The sequence below is a fragment of the Calypte anna genome, chromosome 4A (genome assembly GCF_003957555.1).
Source record: "Calypte anna isolate BGI_N300 chromosome 4A, bCalAnn1_v1.p, whole genome shotgun sequence".
NCBI classification, from domain to species: Eukaryota; Metazoa; Chordata; class Aves; order Apodiformes; family Trochilidae; genus Calypte; species Calypte anna.
The window spans coordinates 14,093,914-14,115,248 of record NC_044248.1 but is presented as its reverse complement, the minus strand read 5'-3'; the positions used below and the strand labels follow the sequence as shown (position 1 = coordinate 14,115,248).

Sequence of the window (21,335 nt, the reverse complement as noted above, 5' to 3'; positions counted from 1 at the left end):
ATATATTGCTGTCCATGCTCTGACTGTGGTCTTTTGACCCACCACCATTACTGCATCGGACCCTGTCCAGGATCAGCACGCCATCCTGAAGAACCTCGCTGGACAGTTGGACCCCTGGTGGTGACTCTCTCTCTCTCTCTCTCTCTCTCTCATTTTCCCCACCTTCTTACCCTTTATTTCTCCTCTCTTCACTCTCTTTCTTTCTTACCATTTCTTACCACTTTTTCTCTCTCTTTCTTATACCCTCTTTTCCTCTCTACCTCTTTTGTCTGGTTCTACATTGTTTGCCTGTGACAATTGTCAAATAAAATCTGCTTGCACTCGACCATTTTCTATGGTTGGACTTTGTTTCGCGTATCCAAATAAAAGTAAATTTTAATGTTACCTCGGACCATAACACCTACATTCCCAGGTGAGATCACCTCTGGGACACCTCTGGAAGGGCATGATTTCATTTGGAATTTCTCTTTAAAGAGAAGATCAGAGGTAGAACACAGCAGTTTTTCAGGTACAAACTATAGATAGGTAAGATCTGAGCTATAGCTTATCTGCTTAGTAGGGTAACTCCTGAAGTCTCACCTTGGATTTGAACCAGACAAGCCACTGCATCTGTTCCTGTTGAAACACATGAGTCAGGGCTCAGTCAAAATAGACACAGGTCATTCTCTTGGGATCCATGTGGAGAGAGAATCATCCTGCTGTGTATGTGCCCTCTTTTATGGCACTGTTCTATAGGCCACTCAAAGGTGAGTTCTGTGCTAGCTGAAGGACTAGAAAAGGAAGAAAAAAAATCTTGCTGCTCTATGGGCAGCAGAAACCTTGGGATGAGGCAGATCTACCAGACATGAGAGAGTGCAACAGAGGGACAGATAGCATGAGGAGAGGAACACCACAACCCACGAGGAATGTACAGCATTATGTGTTGACCCACTCCATCCTCTAGCAGAGTTCTCTTACACACCTGAAGTTTCTAACCCCTTAGCCTGGCTTTCTGTGCAGAAGGATTACCTGGCGTATAAGGATTTGACTCTTACAATTGCCAGGCATCCCATGATGCAAAACCTCTTTCAGTCTTATTTTGATACAACCCACGCACTTATAATTAGTATGCAAACTCAAATTATTTGTCCATTCTAAATACACACATTCAACATTGCTATGTACTTAATTTTTTATTATAGTAGGTGACCAGTTTCACTAAAAAGACTGCTTCAAAAATAAGTGTACAAAAAAAAGTGAGAATTTTAGTGCTTATGAAAAAATACACTTCATCTCTGGAGATCCCCTTTGCTTCCAGAGTGACATCTGGGACAACAGAAGTGATGATAGCACAGATTCATCTCTGCCACCCCAACCATACATCTAAACCAGCCCTGACTGCAAGGCAGCTCTTCTGGAGTTATAATCAGGTGAGGTCTATGAAGAATCAGGTTGGTTTCCTCTTGGTTCATCCCATCTTTGACCATGTTGCTGAGGAACAAGACTAAGATAACAAAAAAAATCTCACAGGACAGCTGTCAGGTATCACTGAGATTTTATCACTCTTCCTCTGAAGACACTGCATTTGCTCACTATTACACAGTGCTATATTTCTAAAAAGTGCTTGGTTTGCCTGCAGGACATTTATTATACAGATAGAAGAATTTTCTCCTGTGGATAGCTAAAGGAAGAACTTCCAAAATATGAAAAACACCTGTAAGGATATTACAACAACATATGCAAGAGTCTTTTAAATAGAATACACAGTGGTCAGATGCTATACACTAAGTTCTTAAAGTAAAAACTTCATGTCAATAGACATGTCTAGAGGTGGGGATTGATCCAGGCAGAAGTTTGTCATTAAATAAATGCAGACAAACCAACCACTGAGGAACAGCAACAGAAACAACAAAATCAACACAGCTGTTACCTGCACATCTCCAGGCGAGGCCTGATCTAGACTAGTGAAGTCCAAACACAGGCTTGTGAGTAAGGGCATGTACCTGCAGCTTTTGTTTATCAAGGTAATGGGCATGTGAATGCAGAGGGAGCAGAGCAGAGAGAGTGCACGTCTGTCTCACTAGGGGCATCTCCACAGTGCTCCTGCCAGGAGTCCTCCTTTGATTCTCTCCACCACCACCACCACATCTTTGTGGGGAGATGGAAAGAATGAACGTGGGCAAAGCCACTGATGATCCTTAGAAGATCTTGCATTCATTGAGGGAGAAGAGCTTCCTCCTGTTCTGCCTTTTGGCTTGATTGACCACTGTCCTCACGGCGTACTCAAACACCTGCTGCACGCCCCGGTTGCTGAGGGCAGAGCACTCCAGGTAGCCTTTGGCTCGCACCTCCTGGGCCAAACGCTTCCCATCCATCGGGCTGATGCAGGAGGAGCTGTAGGGCCCCATGTCACGCTGGTCGGTCTGAGTTGCCACAACCAATACAGGGATACGAGGCAAATGGCTGCGGATCTCACCAATCCATTTGTTCCTGAGATTCAGAAAGGAATTGTGGTTCGCCACCGAGTAGCACATTAATACCACATCTGCCTGTTGGTATGAGAGGGGGCGAATGCTTTTGAAGGCATCGCTGCCAGATGTGTCCCAAAGACCTAGGCTAATCTGTACACCATCCATGAAGACGTCCACTCCAGTGTTTTCATACACAGTGGGTCTGTAATCATCTGGAAAAGTCTCAGAGGTGAAACGTACCAAGAGAGATGTCTTTCCCACCGCAGAGTCTCCCACCAGAACACACTTGACTGCATCCAGCATTTTGTTAATATTTAGGGTCCAGAGCACCGTTTCCACCCAGCAGAAGTAGGATGGAGAGATGCAGTGGTCTCAAAGGCTTTCTAAATAACTTCCATTTGGTAAGAAACCACCCAAATCTCTTTACTTCTCAGGGCTTGATTGTGTCACTTTAGTCTAAAATCTTCTTTTCTCCCGCACGGCTCTGTGCTGTTGTCAGTATTAATTCTTCAGTAAGCCAAATGATGTTTCTAGAAGAGTGAAAATAAAATGTGACATTTATAACCCACAGAGAAAAGACAATTTTTCAAGATAACAATGCCTGGACATGTCTTCAGGCAGCCATGGGGAGAACCCCACATCAAGGATGCTGAACCCTGTGTTTCCCTCCCAACCAGCTGCCTGTGCACCAGTCATTCACATCAATTACCTTCCTGCTGCTCCACGGGGTCTATCAGTCCTATCATCTCTGACATTTTGCACTGACACCAACTATTTTTTCACTCCCACTGTGTAAAAAACTAGTCAAATCAGTTTAACTTTGGTATAACTGGTACTAGCCTGCATTTAGTGAGAGGCTTCCTACCTCTGACCTTCATCAAGACAGACAGAATTCTAGATCCATCTTAGCCGACGAGTTTAGATTCCCTTGAAAATGCTCTCTAGAAGTAGTCAAGAGAAAAAAAGCCCTTCTCAAACAATTTTAATTATTTAAGCAATCCTATAATGAGCAGTAACACAGAACCATTTGTGACACAGAGGAAGCAAAGACACCAGGTATAAATTTTGAGTGACATGACCCTTAACAGTTTTCAAAAACAATGAAGAATTCACAGCAAAAATACAAAAAAATAAAAATAATTTCCAACAAGCACAAGCTAAAGAGAGCCACCAGTGCCTGGTTTTAGACAATTTCACAGGGCAATCCAACCACCTTGAGATTTACTCTTTTCTAAACCTGAACAGAGAGTACCTCTTCAGAGTATGTAACTGCTTTTGAGCTCCCACCAGCATTCAGTCAAATTTTCCTATTTTGAAAGCATTTGTCTCTTCCCCACTAGCTGTGTGCAAGATTCACTGCTCACACAGGGCAACACTTAAGATGCTATGAAAATCACTAACTGCAAAATCAAAGGCAAAATAATTCTGCTCAACAGAAGTAATTTAAAAAAAAATCACTGCATAATTTCAAAATGTCTTGTGTATGTCAATAAATATTCTTTCCTCTCTTGTATATGGAGAAGTCACAGCATGAGGCTGTTTGCACTGAAATGAATGATGGCCACAAAAAGCATATACTCTACATTACTGTAACACTCCCCAGTTTCACTCAGTTGGCCCACTCTCCCCCAACACTCTCCAGTTGACCCACCACCACCATCCCTCACCCACACTTCCAGTGCACTCAAAGCTTTCGCTTACACCACAGAGGGGACAAACAAAGGAAAAGAAGAGAAAAGAGCTACATTATCTTAGAGAGAACATTTCACAGGCACTGATAACTGTCCTGGCAACACCCCTGCTTTCATTTTGTGGCGAGGCAGCACCCTACCTCCTCTCGTGCTGCTGGCACATCTGCATCTCTCCTGCACAATGCACTGGCTGGAAGAAGATGTGTGTGTGGCTCTGCCAGAGCACGTTGTTTTATAGAGGTGGCACCGAGGCTGCGGGGCAGTCCTGGTATGTGCGTGCGCTGCTGGTACCCACAGCGCTTCCTGCTCTGCCAGGGTGACTTTGCTCTCACCATCTCAGCTCACTTCTGGGAAGTGGGATGAGGCTGAGGTGGCCTCACGGCATTCCTGGCTGCCAGGAAACAAGCTGCTCTGTGAATTTAAGTTTTGACAGCAGCAGCGGGAAATGTTCTTTTTAAGATTCAGTAGATCCACTAACTCCACTGTTTTGCCTTCTCCATCCCCAAACAAGCTCTCAATGGAATTAAAGAAGACATTTACAAGATACTCCTCTGAATAATCTGAAAAGGATATGAAGGGTAAACAGTCCAATTATTTAAATGCATCATCATCTTTCCTTCAGGGTTTTCTGCTTCAGGAACTGGTGCTGTCAGTAGTACAGTTTGGAAACACCACGATCCACCACAAGCCAGGAGACCATGATGCAGACAAAGCTGCCTGCTCCCAGGAGAAAGTTAGCAGGTACCAAGTCTCCTTTTCAGAACAAACATCTCTTTGTTGCAAGTAGTCCTGATGCCTTCAGGTTCACCATTCCATGAATATTTGAATGGGGGGGGGGAAACAAGGATGTCCTAAGCATCACTTTTGCTGTTTCATAAATGCCAGAACAGAAGAAGACAGATAAAAACATTCTGGTACTCAGCTTGTTGCTTACCAGGTACAATTATGTTGGCTATTTTTACAGAGAGCGTATAAATTATTAAAGACTGAAAAAGATACAAATGACTAATGAATATGGCTAGTCAATGCACACAATAACAGACTCTGAAATGTTCCACAACAGTGCAGAATAATTTCTAAAGCAAAAGATATTTTCCTACAATCCATTGATGACTAATAACAAGCAGCATATAACAAGGTCCTTATTCTGGTCCTATGGATAGATTGCCATCAGTGGTCCTGATCTGACTTTTGTTCTCAGCTATGTGGAGTTTATGTGCCTCCATATATCGTCAGGACTACATATGACCATACTTAGGATATGTTTTTAGTTATGCACATAGCCTGTCCTTGGCAGTAAATAAGAACATTAAAATAATTCTACAGATTCACCTCAATTAACAGAAAGCTCTTTAGATCAAACATCAACAGAAAACAATGTCTTTTAAAGGACAGGCCAGTACTGGGCACTTCTACACCTCAGTATACAATTAGTTGTGTAAATATTTGCAAAAGCTTAGGTTCCTTTCTCTTATGTTATATACTACAGTCTTACTTCAAAAGTACAGCATGCTACACCCATTAGAAGACTGCACAAAATCTTCTGATGGTTGAGCCTAAGCTGCTGATAGATTTCTTCTTTTTTTCTAACAATTCGGTTTTCCAAATTTTACTATTTTATCAAGTCTGATTTGGATCTGAAATTTCAGATATAAACCTGTATCTTCCACTACTTTGATTTATGATTTAATCCCTGGTAACCATAGAAGATTTTATTTTAATAAGGTGAGAGCTTTTATAAGTCTAAGAATATATGTCTAATTCTCACGCAGTCATTCTAAACAGTGACCTTATATAAATTTGGAGATTAACCTCAAAGAAAAATTTTGCACAGTTTTAGATAAAGCACAATTTTTTTCAACTGTACTATAATCTGTATATATATATGTATGTATATGAATACTAACGCAACATTTATTCTCTTTGCTTTCCTAATTTTGTTCCCTCTGCCTTTGGAATACAGCACCTTGGCACTGGTGTGTGCTTACAGAACCCTCAGACTTTGCTGACATGAGCATGAGAAGCTGTACAACAGCCACGCTCTGGACATTGCCTGTTCTGCACCTCTGCAATCTGATGCAGGTGCTTCACACTTGATCACGGCTCAATGATATGGAGGAGGTGAGTGGTGTTATCAGCCTGTAACACAACAGGATGGTAAGGAGAGGACAGCAGCACCAAGCTCTTTGCAGATGGAGAATTCACATGAATGTACATCCTATGAACAAATTGCCTAATATTTGTTGAAACAATTCTAGCAACAAAGAAGGACAGAAGGAAGGGGTATGTTTATCGGTTTGGGTTGGGAATTTTGTTTATGCTAAGAATGCCTCTGGTACCTGCCATAAGATCATTGTGAGTATGGCTCACTATGGCTAAACATCTGCAGGGGCTGGACAGTGTCTCATGACAGGGGAAAATAAGGAATCAGGAACTCCTTGTTTCAGAACCTAGAATGGATATCGATAGTGCACCCTCAGAAGGGATTTGGAAGGAAGTAGCTGAATGTAAACAAACCACAAAGGCAAGATAACAGGCTTTTTAGATCAGGCATTCACAAAATGCTTCAGAGAGTTAAAGCAATTAACATTCTAACCATTATTGCCATTATCCGTTCCCTGACACAGTTACCTCTTAGTGAAGTTCCTGTTGATATCAGGATAAAAACTTGCTGATTTTTCAGTCTGAGTGTTGTGTATGCTGCAAGGAATAAAAACATTCATACCAATTTAAAAAGCTGAAAACCACTGGAGAGATTTCCACTTGCTATGCAATGCTTGAATGCACATATTGTCCTTTCCTGCCCACATTACTCCTGTAAATACCATCTCACACAGAGGTGGGGTCTCCAAAATATTGCCTACAGTTCTCTGTCCTATTGACTGTAATCACTGCCCCATCTAACTTCATTACAGATACATAAAAACTCTCCTTCCATCGCTTAGGTAGAAACTCCTGAGAACAGGAAGGAGACATGGAGGTTACCCTCTATGGCCAGAACATCTTGCAGCTTTACACCTTCACCTCCATGAGTGCAGTGGTCACTGCAGAGCATGGATGGGGCCTGAGAAAACCCCTGTAAACAGAAAAAGAGGGGAAGGGAGGGGGAGGAGGAGGAAAGTTGGAAGGAAATCAAAGACAAGGCAGAGATGCTGTTACCTGATGAGGGGCAGCACCTAGAAGATGTATCAGGGAGATGGATGGCCCCTGTAACAGAGACACCATGGCTGATGTCTCTGGATCACTGTGGATCCAGGCTGGCTGCTCAGACAGATCACAAGGTTGCCATTCTACCTTGTTTTCAACTCTGTGGGTGTGTTGGAGTTGCTCCATTCACCTACAAACCTCCAGACTGCTGCACCTTTGCTGCCACAACTTGGAGTTACTGGAAACTCATACACCAGCTGCAGTCTGTCTGGGGACTGCAGCTGGTCTGTAAGCAAATGGCCCCTTGCTGCAAAGTTTCCTGTCAAGAATTCATTAAGCCAATGTTCTGACATTTGTAGTGTTAACTATCTCCTGGATTTTAAACTCATTTTAAGATGATTTTGGTCTACACTTCTAAGTGGCCTGGTCTTGCCAATCTAGGACATAACCTCCAACCCCCTCAGACAGTGTCAGTGTTTCAGTCCATAGAGGCATTCAGTGGTGGTACCACTGCCACATGAAGAACTGGCTCACAGTCTGTACCACTGTAAGGTGCTGCATCTTGTCCCCAAAATACTCCACAAAAAAATCTGCATTCAGCTCATTCACTCTCCAAGCAGGCTACCACAGGGGCCATCATTATTCCCTGGCAGGTTATTTCACTGGCAGAATATTTCGGCTCTCTGGTATATTTATGATACTTATAGAGTAATTGCCAGACCATCTCTCAATGCGGTTTTTTATTTTAAAGAACTTACAGGATGTCGAAGCTTGGATGAGAAGGTATTTTATACAGATATTTAATCCTTAAGTGAAATCATACCTGCAATGCCTTCCTTAAGTTAGATGTACAAGCAACATGCTGTGAACCCATATTTTCAAAGCCAGAAGTCTTTTGAAAGTCATTTCAAAAACAATCTTCCAGCAATTAAAGCAAATTGTGGACATAACAACTTTGAAATTTTAATCACATTCCCTTATTGACTAAACTGAAATCTTGTTCATATTTTCAAATTGCAGTACTTTGTTTTGAGAAAATACAAAATTACTATTTTTTTTCATTTCTAATTTATGAAGTTTACAGAAAATTAACAACCACTTTCTTTGCAAAAAATCACTTCTTGATTTCACACCTGAAATCTCAATTTCTGTCATTGGCAGTTTTAATAACCAAAACTGAAGAAAAGGATTTCCGATCAAATACTCAATAATCTTGTCAAGTTTATTGTTAGCAAGGGAATCTGTGTCATCAAATTTGCTCATATTAACACTGGGAAATTTTTCTATAATATGACAAATACAGAGCAATGTTATTTACAAGATGAAATGAGGTGTGAAGTGATAGTAAAGGGATAAAAGCTTTCCATATAAGAAAATATACATATTTACACACTGCACATGCATATACATCTGTATAATTAAATATCTTAAATAAAAATTGCTAATTCATTACATATATATACCCCATGTATAACAACATGTCTAAAGATCTCCTATTTAACTCATTTTAACTGCCCAGTGAGACAAATTAAATATTTATCTCCAAGAAGCCTTTAGCTCTGACTAATCACACCTCGATTCAGCTACTTACAAATTAGATATCAACACAAATTCTTTGAACCATTCCAAAAATCAACAAAAATTCTTGAAGACTCTCATGTCCTAAATTCAGTAGAATTCAATGACATCTGGCAGTGCTGAGTACCTGCTGCAAAACCTAAGCCATGAGCCTGAAGTTATTTTTCTCCATGTTCCCGGCATGACATGGCCGCGAATTACAGGCTATGTGGTATTCATAGCACCACAGGGCATTTTCCAAAGTGACCCATTTTCAGTGCAAACATTGCATCTTTCCAAATTAAAATTTGGGTAAGCCAAGTGTAGGAAAGTAACCCTTTCCGAGGAAACCAACTCCTGTGCTGTTCTCAGCCTGATCCAATACTGCCCGAAGTCCACAGGAACGGAGGGCCATGTCGTGCCCAAGCTGTCACCTGTGCCCTTCTGCTCACTGCCTGTTTTCCTTCTGCAAGATACTGGCTGCTGCACCTTCCTTTCCCAGCCTTCCATGTGATGATTTTTCTTCTCTCCTCTTTAACAGAGAAGAATTTTTTTGTGACTCTCACCAGCAATACAGTTATACATGGAGCAGCTGGTGTGCAAATGTCACACGTGTACTCTCAAGCACAGAAGTTCTCCAACCATCCATCCGTCTGCCTTCCCTCATACTCTCTGGTTTTGCACACACACGCATACATATATGTGTTTATGTATTTATATATATATGTATATATTCACCACTGAAATACTTTTTGGATCCAGATGGAGACACAGACATGCTTGCGATGAGCATGGATAAAGTGCTATGCACTGACTATAGTGCTATCACACATACCTATGAGAAGTCTTTCAGCTCTAACATGGGATAGCACTGTGCTCCTCGCTCTTCTTTGCACAGTCTGGTCTTCTTTACTGGGTCCCTTAAACACTAACAAATTATCACTATTAACAGTATACCTAATATATGAACAACGGAGGTGTTGTGGCATCCTCCTCAGTGTTAAAAAGCCTTTAAAAAATTGTCCTACTATTCGTCCACTGTCCTCCACAGATCCCTCACAAGATCTTCAAGGTTACTTTCAGAGGTCTGTTAAAGGTTTACCTTTGCTCTGGTTTTATAAAATGCCTACCACAAATGGAGACTCTCAATCCAAGACCTTCTTCAGGGTGAGGAGAAGGAGGTTCTCTATGTTAATTACATTATGTATTTGCATAAGTTTGATTTTAGTGGGAGGTAAAGGTGGAGGAGGCAAATATTAACTAGAAGAGAATTATCCAGTGATTGATGGAAGATTATTTTTTGCACATTTGTGGCAAGAATATAATTAATTGAAGGAATATGTGTCTTGAGCAGCAAACGATACTTTAGTTAACCAAACAATTCAGAATAATGTCTTCTTGCTGAAACTTATTAATCTTCTATTATTATTATTTGAGAAGAACGCATATTTATTGCATGTCACTGTTCACTTTTGCTATGATGAATGAAATAAGACAGTAAAGTAAGTAACAGTCATTTGGTTGGTTATTTATTTTATTACACTGAGAAACTGGCTGACAATTTTAGATTTTCCCCTTAGAATTGTCATCAACAAAAACCTTTTTCTTGTCTATGTATATATTAGGCTGCTTAAAATGTTAGTCTAGATGTCAGCTAGAGGGAAATTGCCATCTTTTTAAGTTAATTCTTAAAATTTGTGTGTGCGTGCATGTGAGAGCCTGTTTGAAAATAATTTAAATCACTTTGCGAGTAAAAGATGCAATACAAAACATACAGATATCACAAGTTTTCTTGAATTTGTTGATCTAACATCCTTACCCTTTTAATTTGTTTTATAAACTAAAAAGGAGTTGCCTTTCACAGTCTACCCCATATCTCAGTATTCATACACTCTACCTGCACAAGGATAAAAATGCATGATAAAAGGATAAAATAATAGTTAATACATATTTACAGGACAGGTAGGAAAATATTTTTTCTTACTATGTAGCCTCTCTAGAATTCCTCAATTGCAATAAAATAATCACAATAAATGGACGCGTCTACTTGCCCACATCAAGTTGCCAAAATCCTACACATCGTTACGATTAAAACCCAATTTGAAATGAACATTCTGTCCAAATTTCTTTTTTTTTTTTTTCTGGAATTAGCACAAGTTATACCTGATACTTTAGATTTTACATTGATTTATATATTAAATCAACCATATGCCAGACCAGAACATATATTTCAGTGCCTGTTTTCCTTTACTCTTCTTCGATTCCATTACGGCCTCAATCTCTTGTCACTTTTATAGAAAACATCTAACACTGCACACAGCACTGGGTCATATGGAATAGGTTAAGAGGAGAAAAGCCTCTGCTCTTTACAACTAAATTAATGTATATATCATTCTCATTCTTCAATTTAGTATTTTGAGAAGGCATTTCAGATACTTAAAACTAACATCTATTTGGCTTTCGGTTGCATCTGAAAGATCATGCAAATCCCCAAGCTACAGTAAATTTTAATGCAGAGTTTCTGTTTTCCCAGTGGGGAACATATACATTTTTCCTTAATTTTCTTGATTTTTACACATTTTGCATGAAAATTATGACAGATATATGAAAAGAGAGATGTTTTAGGAGAGCCACATTTGAACATTATGAGAACATTTCCCATGCTTTATTTTTGAATCCTGGTGGACTTGATTCAAACTCAGAGATATTTTGCCCAACTGCTTCTCATCTGAAGTTAAAACTCTGCTCTAAGATACATTAATTTAAAAACTTGCATTTAAATTGATGGAAACACAGGAAACTACTCAAGGGATGTTTTATAATATATTTTAGTAATGAGAAAAACACAAGCACACAGATGATAAGAGGAAGTTAATAGATAATTCAGTCTGTCATTAATTCAATAACTTTGAACTCTAAAGACTTTACCAGTTTTTAAGCACAGACATTTACGGGAAAAAAAAAGTCAAGCTGCAAACTGTGTGCCTACTGGGGTGCCTGTCAACCAAACGAAAGAACAGTGTTCTTGCTAGAGTGAGAGGTTTCATGCTCTTTAAATGACTGTGTGCTCAGGAGGCTGCCAAAGGAGATACCCAACTATCTATGGGACTTTCTGTCATGCTTTTGTATTAGGAAAGCCACTCTAATCTGTAGTTTGACATAAACCAGGATAATCTTGAAAAACAGCTCACTGTCACTCATGAGGAAAAGAGATATCACCAGATGGTACAACAGCCTCACTTACTGAAACTGGAACTCCAGGCTCACACTTGTGTCTCACAAGCAGCGTTGTGCATGGTTCGCAATCACAGCCTTTCATGCCAGCTTCTGCCAGGAGAGGTTTTGGTCCCTTTCCAGCACAAGCTGAGTCTTTTCTATGAAACAGGTCACCACGGGCCTCCTTGGGAAACCCCAACCCATAGCAGAATCCTCATGTGGCTTCCAGCAGTTTCATACAATTCATCAGGTAAAGACAAGCACGCCATGTTCAGCCCCATTGTCATCCCTGAGGAATTTATGCTTCTCCTTGGCCTCTGTTACCAAAGACCAAATGCAGTTCCTTTTGTAGAAGAAATGCAATATATACAGAGTAGCAAACAATTGTGCAGGGTGGGAAAAATCACAGAACAAAACAAACACAGGGCTCAACTGTGAGGGGGGGTAAGCACACACAAATACTCCATACCCATCCTGTGAGGAACAAGTGCACACACTAAGTGCTCAGTCCATGTCCCAGATATCCTCCAGCTGCTGTGCCAGCTGTGATGGTGACCCTCTAGATCAGCCTCCAGCAGAATGGGACTGATGGGATTATTAGTCCCCACTGTTTTGGCAGCTGCTTATTTTAGACCAAGCACACCAAGGTTTTGTACCTGCAACTTCCAGTGCTCGCACTCACTGATGCATTACAGGTTTGCTGGCTGCAAAAAGCTCCCCTTCTACTGTAGACTGACACTTTTGGTGGATTAAATTCTCCAGTTCTTCACTGACACAAGAATTGAAGCACGTCTAAATTCTGCTAAGCACACTCGAAACTGTGTTTGGTTTTGTGGAGAAGAGCTAATGGTTGGCTACAGCCCACAAAATTTGTTGTTACCTCACTTTGTTGTATTTGTCCAGTATTTTTAAGCAGTAATGCTTTAATAGTGAGCTTGAAACAGCTGCAGCCAAATGCCTTTCCTAATTACTATGCTGGGATTATCCAAAGACATTTTTCAGCTGTAAGCTGTGTTTCTAGCATGGAAACATTTTAAAACTGCTGATTTAATGAAACCACACACTGCTGGCCAAAAAGTGAGAACCTAATTTGGAAATGATGTTAAGCCGAGTAGTGTGATGCCTGAAATGTCACATTAAGGCTTTGAAACAGGCAAGTTTCACAATAACTTCTTTTATTTCTTTTCAAACCATAGTCAAAATAATTATTAAAAAATATATAATTTTTCATTGTACAGTCGTTGCCAGATAGAATTAATCACATGAATGGTGAATTCAGTAGCATTTGACTGTTTCTTAACAAAACCTACAGAATCACACCACCAACACTTTACAAGGAAATGGGGAGTGATTTCTTTAGAGAGAAGAGGTATATTTCATTGAAAATGTTTTTCATTCAAAGCTCCTAGCCCAGTTACCAATGTACATCTAGAGCTGCACAGCAAAAGCAAGAGGACAAACAGCAGAATTTCATGTCCCTGCCTGGGTATGCTCCCAGCAGGTTATTAGAAAGTCTCAGGAGTTTCTGCTGGTGCAGCCCTGCTGCTCTACAAGACAGGCCAGAGGCACCGCCTGCAAGACAGGCACCCCAATTTCTGCTCCTTTCCTTTGTGCTCTGGGTATATGGCAAAGCATCCGCTTAAATCTTTGAGAATCCATATGGCTTGGCCCTCCCTGTACCAGAGATTGCCTCTCCTTGCTGTCACTGGTATTACAGCTGTTACCAGCTGATGCAACTTCAGTATCAGCCTCTGCGTTGCTGGGTTTTGTGCAGCAGGTAGAGTGCTTTCCTTTCCTTCCCAAATTCATACTCCTAGTGGAGTACCTGAGCCAGAATCGGTTAAACTTTTACATATAAAGGTTTTCTTGAGAAAGCTGGTTATTTGGATGGAAAAGTATTTGGAAGCAAGTGCACAAGGGGCTTTTTTACACTACAGTTACTGCCCAAGTCTCAAACATGATATTCACATCAAGCCTTTACCCACTTTCTTTGCTAATTGAATTCACTTGTGTAAATGTCAGACTTTCCTCTGAAAAAGGAAATGAAACCTTGTCCCAAAGTCAGGTCAGTATATGTGTATCATCTTTTCCAGTGGAACATTTGTAAATGTCCACTCACGCAAATGGTGGACTTTGGAAATGTGAAATACAAAGCAGCACAATGCAATGCACATTCCCACCTTATTCTGACAGCAGCACAAAATGGACATGTATAGACACCAAAAAAATGCTGATAGATCTGCCTGCTAACAAATATCTCATCTCATTCATCCTACCTCTTTCCTCTGCAAGTATTTGCTTCAGAATAAATCCAAAGTTAAAGTTGGCCTCCTCCAGATGCCATGGACACACTCCTGCTCCATCCACTGGTGGAAACACATCTGAAAAAAGTTAGAAAATCCTGAAGGCACATTCCAATTTTTTGCAGAGTCCTGTGTCAGAGGCATGATTCCAGCCTCTCTGCATTCCCTCCTCATTCACCTTTTCCTAATAAAAACCGGCACACTGCCTCCCATTGGCAATGTGACAAGGCCACCCCACTGCCACTGGAGCATTGTAAGATGCAGTTTTTGCAAGCTAGATGTACAGATGTACACACATGGACACACATTCCTACTGCTCTCTAAGGGGATTCCACACCACGATCATGCCTGGGATGGCTCAGAAAGCAGAGGAGAAGAAGGTGTGGGGGTGAGATGAAAGCAAGGAGTTACAGCCATGGCCATTTAGATGGCAAATGAAGCCCTAACAATTCACAAGGTGACAAAGGTGCTTGTTAGACCCAGTGGGGCCAGGCAGCTACTGAAACTTGTGACAGATATGTTGGCAAACTGAAAATACTTTGAATCCCACTTCAGTCCTAAGGACCTAAATTTCACCTTTCTCAAATCCTCAAAATAAAATCTTCATCTAAACTTGTGTGGGAACATTTAAGAGGAAACAGAACAGTTTTCTCATAATAATGATGTGCTTCATAAATGGGGAAGAAAGCCATCCTTCGAGTTGTTGCAGGTTTACACATCCCAGTCTTTCCTGTGTTCCCGATTCATACAACAGCAAATGGGATCAGAATCAGACTCACCACTTTTAGAGTAATTTCCATTCTCTCTCTTTTCTTACATCAGTTTAAGGGGAAAATACTGGCATGGTGCAGCCCATGACATGCCTCTTTCTACTTTCATATGAGGCATTTTTATGCTGAAGTGGAAACAAACTCTGGAACAAGTTAAAATCCAGAAAATATATGACCTGGGACAGGATTAAGACCACTGTTGAACAATACAGAGTATTTATCAGATGGTATTAAAAGTAAAACCAACTAAGTGAATCAATTTCACAAACTTCTTAATAAAAATAAATCTAAAGATACTGAATTTTATTCAGAATATCGATTCACATTTAGAAAAAAAAGAAAGAAAATGCAAAGAACTCACCAGGTGCAGGAAGCTGAAAGTGGCTCTTAGAAACAAATGTTTCAGAAGTCAACTGTTCTAGATGAGATAAGGGGGGGGAAAAAAAAGTGGTGTTCTGTTCTCTTGGCTTTTTCCGATGGACTTCTATTTTAACAGATTAGAACACACTATTGAGAGGAAAAAAAATGGAAAACAGAACAAAAACCCCAAGCAAATAACAGAATCTCAGGAGGTAACCAGAGATCACGGCACATACAGGCCAAATTAGTCCTGGCAGCTGGGTCTGGCTCATCTGGAGGCAGCAGTGACAGCAGACTCAGATGTAGTGTGACAAGAAATGGCAGAGTGGTTTAGGGTAAAGCAGCTTCCTGGTGAGGGCTCCTCAGCTCTGCCTGTGTGGGTTCTGTGGGTTGGTGTACGGGTGCATACATCTTTCTCTCTGGTGGTTATGGGAGCAGATGTAAAAGCCTTGAAGATGGGTGAGGAGGGCAAAGCCTGCAGGCTGCAGGAAGCTTTTTCTCTGCACTCTGCTGCTCCTCCAGCTACCTCCTCTCTGCTGCAGGGGCTGCTGGCACCCTGCAGCCCAGCATCTCCTTTACATGTGAGGAGAAAAGGAGCAGATTGACACCTGCCTGGCCCTACTACCTGCACTTCTCACTCCAGTAGCATGAGTGAGACTTCATGCAAAATATGGCCCTGCCAAAAAAAAAAAAAAAGAAAAAAGAAAAAAAAAAAGAGCGACTATACATATTTAGTTGACCTGGTGCAAACCCCAGGCAGGCATGTTTGGGCTCATTCAACATTGGTGTATAGGGATTCATCACAATTCAGTGAGGATTCCCCAGTAGCACTGGTTAGGATTGGCCAGTATCATTTTACCAGCATACATATCCTCTCTTCTGCCAGCATGAGGAGGCCAACCTGGAGGAGGGACCACAAGCATGGACACCTCTGCATATCCCAGCACAGACAACTTGAGCTGGGAAGGCTTGTCACTTCCAGCTTTCCTGTCACAGCATGGAAAGCAAAGCTCTGATGATAGTTTTCAAGATTTCAGGTGCCAAGTCTATACTCCAGGAGCTGTGGGCACAAGAGGTTTTCCACTTTAGATGATCGGACTGAAGGAAGGAATTTCTGTCCCATATTACTAGCATAGCAGGAGAGATGCCCCAGAGCTGAATGTGAGGGCTCCAAGTCCAATGGGCTGATTGCTCCTCAGTCAGAGACTTGGGTGAGGGCTTCCCAGCAACCTTGAAAACAGCTCCAGAGGCAGAGAAATTGAACCCAAGTCTTCTTCAGAAAGTGAAGCCATTTCAGACCATCCTCAGCAATTAAGCAGTAGGAACAGGCTGCCTGATCCAGACCTAAAGCCGTGCATTTTGTGTTCCTTGCAGAATGGGAACTCTCTGAAAAACCTAATGAATTTATTCATGCTAACTTTGTGACAGTACAATGCATTCCAAGATAGTCATACTGCTTCCCAAAATGATTTAAAAAAACAGAATTACAAGATAAAGAAAAAAGGAAAAAAAAAAAAGATAATTTATATGTAGATGAAAAGCAGTTTGTGCAAAAAATATAAATAGCTCCTGAAAGAATATAACCTATGTAATCGTGCTGTAAAACTGCTGATATGAAGCTTGCAGAACAATGCTGCACAGTACAGGCTGAGGAATCAATTTGTTTCTTTTCCCTTTAGAATTAAATTAATTCAGTTAATTATCAACAGGGATGAAGGTAAGGAAGCATGGCTCACAGAAGGCATTTTAAAAATACTATCTTCTTAAAAGCTTCAATCTTCCTGTTAGTTTAAGACAAGAGTTTGGATAAGGGGCATCAGCACATTATCAGTTTGTTTGAGCACTTGTGTTACATTAAACATCTATTCTGTTTTTACCTGGGTTTGGGGTTCCCAGTACCAGTGCATGCAATCAGGCAATAAATTTCCATTGCGATTGTGACAAAGAAAATCAGATATCCATACATTCTGAAATGTTTCTACCAGAACTGTGCAGATTTTCAGAAGAAGATAAATAAACATAATTTAAAAATTATAGTGATATAAATGTCTTCAGTGATCATCACCCATTTTAGGTCTGCCACAAATAGCAGCTGCTTAAAAATGCAACAATTCTTTTCTGTTTTGCACTGCACGCTAATCCAGATGTGAGGCCATCTGGTAAGCAGTTTGCATTTTGGATAAAGAGTGCATCCTTCTGTAAAATAATTCATAAATAACTTTAGAATCAAGTGAGCTCAGCAAAAGACCAAGACTGTAGAATAGGAAACATGCTCTAACATGTCTTGGTTCCCACCTATTTCCTTGCACTGTGCTTCCTGGAGAATCTGGACCCAACAACTTCCAACATCAGATTTATTTCTCTTTCTTGCAGTCTTTTGGAATTTTCTGAATAAAAATTTTAGACCTTCCATAGGGAGGCACAATGCAGTGACCTGGAAAGCCACAAAGAGACCCTAAGCTCCAAGCTCTTGTCACAACACATAGGCAATTCCAAAGGTAGGAGTGACACAACAGTGCTCCTTTTCACCTCTTCATGCTGTGCAATGAAGAGGAACATCTGTCTGTGAGAGAATACTGTTAATACCTTAAATAATACATTGCTTCTCCTTTTGTTAAAATTCAGAATGAGTCATTATCGGCGATTTTCAGAAACAAACACTTCATTGTGGAAAATATTTATAGGGGTGGAGTGGAGGGTTGAAAATTATTTTTGCATTGCAAAGTAAGTTGACAGCAAAATATAAAATCTTATCCCTCAAGTTACTAACATTTTTTGACCAGTTTTGTGAAATTACATCATCCAGGGTTTTGCCTTGTAAAGACATGAGCAAGTTTATAGTGAAATATCACTTTTGTCTCTTAATCAAAAAATTCCTGTCTCACTTGGAGAAACCATCAGGCTAATTGATGGTAGGAAAAAGTGTGAGATCAAGGAAGGAAGCTATTCCTGTCCCCCCCACCAAGTTTCCTCTCAGACTTGCTCAGCTTTGGTTTTGGTCTGCCTCAACTAATATGGTATGTGCAGTGCTCCGGAAGTAAAGCCATGGTATTTAGCTAAAAAAGCCCTAAAAGCCTTTCTCCTGCCCTAAATGATAATTGTATTATACAAAATAAAACTAATTGCTGCTTATGTGAAGGCACCAGGGATTGAATTCAGCCACGCTGGAAGGGACCTCAAGGATCACCTGGTCCAACCTTTCTAGGTAATAACAGTTTAAATGAGATGGCCCAGCACCCTGTCTTAAAACTGTCCAATGTAGGGGAATTCACCACTTCCCTTGGGAGATTATTCTAATGTCTAACTGCCCTCATAGTGAAAAATTTTCCTCTGGAGTCCAATCAGAATTTCCCCAGGAGCAACTTGTACCCATTAACCCTCGTTTTTCCCATGTGACTCCTGGTAAAAAGGGAGTCTCCAGGATGTACACAACACACAAGAAGTTTGCTTATATTTTCAAAGGGAGGCAGGAAAAAAGGATGTGGTCAAGATGGCAGCTGCATGTTGGGAAAACTGGGATGTGGCTGTGGCTATTTGCTTTCACTTGGGTTCCTGGACATGACCAGAGAAATCAGGTAGGGTGCCCAGACCCATTTCAACCTGAGGGTGAATGCATTCCCTTCCCAGGAACAGATACCCCAGAGAAAGGGAGGAGGCTTCCTCACAGCATGGCCAAGAGCATTGCTGTAGTCCCTATAATGGATGGGGCACAGCAACTTTTGCAGTGTTACTCATTGTCAGAGAACTACATCTGAAAGGGCAAATTAAAATGTACACAAGCATTTCCAACATGGATTTTGGTAAAATTCTCACACTGTTAATTACTTTGCCTTGATGAATATAAGCTCTGGTTCCTCAGCAAGCTAACACAGTGGTTAGACAACCCTCAGGTTTGGTATTGCAGTGGGACAAACTGAAGCATGTGGTGATAAAACAGAATTCAAAGCCCAGTGTGAGGTGGGTTTCTGGCACATCATGTGGGAAGGACTAGAGGTCTTCAGAAGATGAGTCAAAACTCTCCAGCATACTAAGGCTGGAGTGTGACTGATAGAGAAGCCTAAATGCAACAGCATCTCTGAAGAGCCAACCCCTCCCTCTGGATCCTCCTGCATCCCTTCTGAATTACAGACTCAGTTACCAAGCTAAACCCTCAGCGAAACTCAGCTCTTGAGCCCCTTTCCAAGGCATTGCCTCTTCCCTGGGACATGTGAAAGAAGACAATACAGCTCTGGTACAGAAGGAGAGAGGTTACAGCAGCAGAGGTGCTATGCTGCTAGCAGGGAGCCAAGGATATAGCTGCAGATCCCCACTGTGAAGACATGGGCTCCATGGTACCACCTCCAGCCACCTTTTCTGCTGGCTGCCATCCCACAGCTGGCAGGGCCATCAAGAGGCAGCATGGGACGGTCACATCCTGGGCACCACTGGTGTATCTAGCAGGTAGAGTTGGCCAAGGGGTGTCCCTACAAAAGCAGATCTGTCCCCCCTGTAACAGGAGAATGGAGCTGCCTTTGGTGACAAACTTGTCTTATGCTTCAGGTGGCCACAGAGAAGCCACTGGGGGATTTGGCACTGGGCCACTCAGTTTCTGGGTGCAAATAGTGCTGAGATGGCAAGGCACTGAGCAGCTCAGACCTGAGCAGCAGAGACCTCTTGAGCCCACTGAAAACACTGAGCTGTGCATATGAGCATTAAATTTGGGTTTTGCATTAACATTTAACATCTACATTTATCCAGCTTCTTTTCAAGATTGTTATAGCTCTGTTCCATAAATTAAACTCAGGGGCTTGTGCCAACAAGGCAGGCAGAGATCTCCCCACAGCCATCTGCAACCTCAACTGCAGAACTGCTGTTTACTGCTTTTATGTTTTCCTGTTTCTCGAGGATATTCCTCTTGAGATCAGGTGGCCAGACTGTGTGCCAAAACTAACCTTCTCACACTTCTTTTTTCTTGGTATCTAATAAGCAGAAAACAGTGTGCTAACTTCTCAGCACAATTCCTGCTGTGACGCAGAGCAGAGCTGGTGATCAGGTGTGGGAAGTGCTTTCCCCCAGGGCAGCATGCAAACCTACTTCCCTTTTCTTGAAAGGGAAGTGTGCTTAGGAACTGCACTGAAGGTTACTTAATTCTCTCATGTCTTGTTTTAAGACAAGCATAAACATACGGGCAAAGTCCAGCATAAACACAATCACACCTCTGAGAATAAATTCTACCTCCTTCCCCCAAATCAGATATAAATTTCCAACATACCCATCCGCCTTATGAAGGAAACAAGATTTTTATTGCATTTGCTCACTGTTGTTATTTTGTCCTGGAGCTCTTAGGAGATGTTTGCAGCCCCAGGGAGCTCCCCCCGGGAGAGGGCCAGCATGGCAGGGCAGGCAGAGGAGAGCCCAGGCAGAGGTTGGTGGGGCAGGCAGGACCCCAGGGTCTGAGGGACAGGACAGCACTTTCCTGCCAGCAAACACTTGCATAGCGTGCAAACCTACATCTGTTTCTGTAAATTGTCTGAGTTTTCTAATTTTCTCTTCCCCCAGGGATGTTCACACTTCCATTCCCCATCTGGATATAATGAAGAAATAATCCCAGTGACTTGGCTGAAACTGTGGTTTTCTCTGTGAAATCACACCCAGCCTGAAGCTACCACTCATGGCTTTCCAGTGAAGTTGGCTTCCCACACTCAGTCCCTGACCACTGAGGGCAGCTGAGAAGCAGGAAGTGCAGATAGATGTCAGAAGCACTGAGGAAACACTGCTTGCTCCTTTTGTTCTGCTGAGGGGGACAAAGAGCTGAGCTCTGTCAGAGCAAGGAAGGGCTGTAGGAGGGAAGCAGCTTTCCTC

The 21,335-nt window shown here is 41.6% G+C and overlaps 1 protein-coding gene across 3 annotated transcripts; it reads right to left on the bottom strand.

Moving 5' to 3' along the window:
• Positions 1 to 1,721: 1,721 nt before the first annotated feature.
• RHOH (ras homolog family member H) lies at positions 1,722 to 15,575 on the bottom strand. 3 transcript variants are annotated; one of them, XM_008491792.2, is made up of 2 exons: positions 15,496 to 15,575; positions 1,722 to 2,980 (listed from the first exon to the last, which is right to left on the bottom strand). In XM_008491792.2, exon 2 carries the CDS (start codon positions 2,751 to 2,753, stop codon positions 2,178 to 2,180), a length of 576 nt encoding a protein of 191 aa, XP_008490014.1. In that variant the 5' UTR covers positions 2,754 to 2,980; positions 15,496 to 15,575; the 3' UTR covers positions 1,722 to 2,177. The 3 variants fall into 3 exon arrangements, 2 of the variants coding, with proteins under 2 accessions (XP_008490014.1, XP_030305835.1); XM_030449975.1 differs by lacking the exon at positions 15,496 to 15,575 and adding an exon at positions 14,338 to 14,412; XR_003987532.1 differs by lacking the exon at positions 1,722 to 2,980 and adding an exon at positions 14,421 to 14,442 and having other exon boundaries at positions 15,496 to 15,574.
• Positions 15,576 to 21,335: the final 5,760 nt, after the last annotated feature.

Bases quoted from the DNA above. Each gene is read 5' to 3' on its own strand.
- RHOH (XM_008491792.2), bottom strand. From the start codon at position 2,753: ATGCTGGATGCAGTCAAGTGTGTTCTGGTGGGAGACTCTGCGGTGGGA.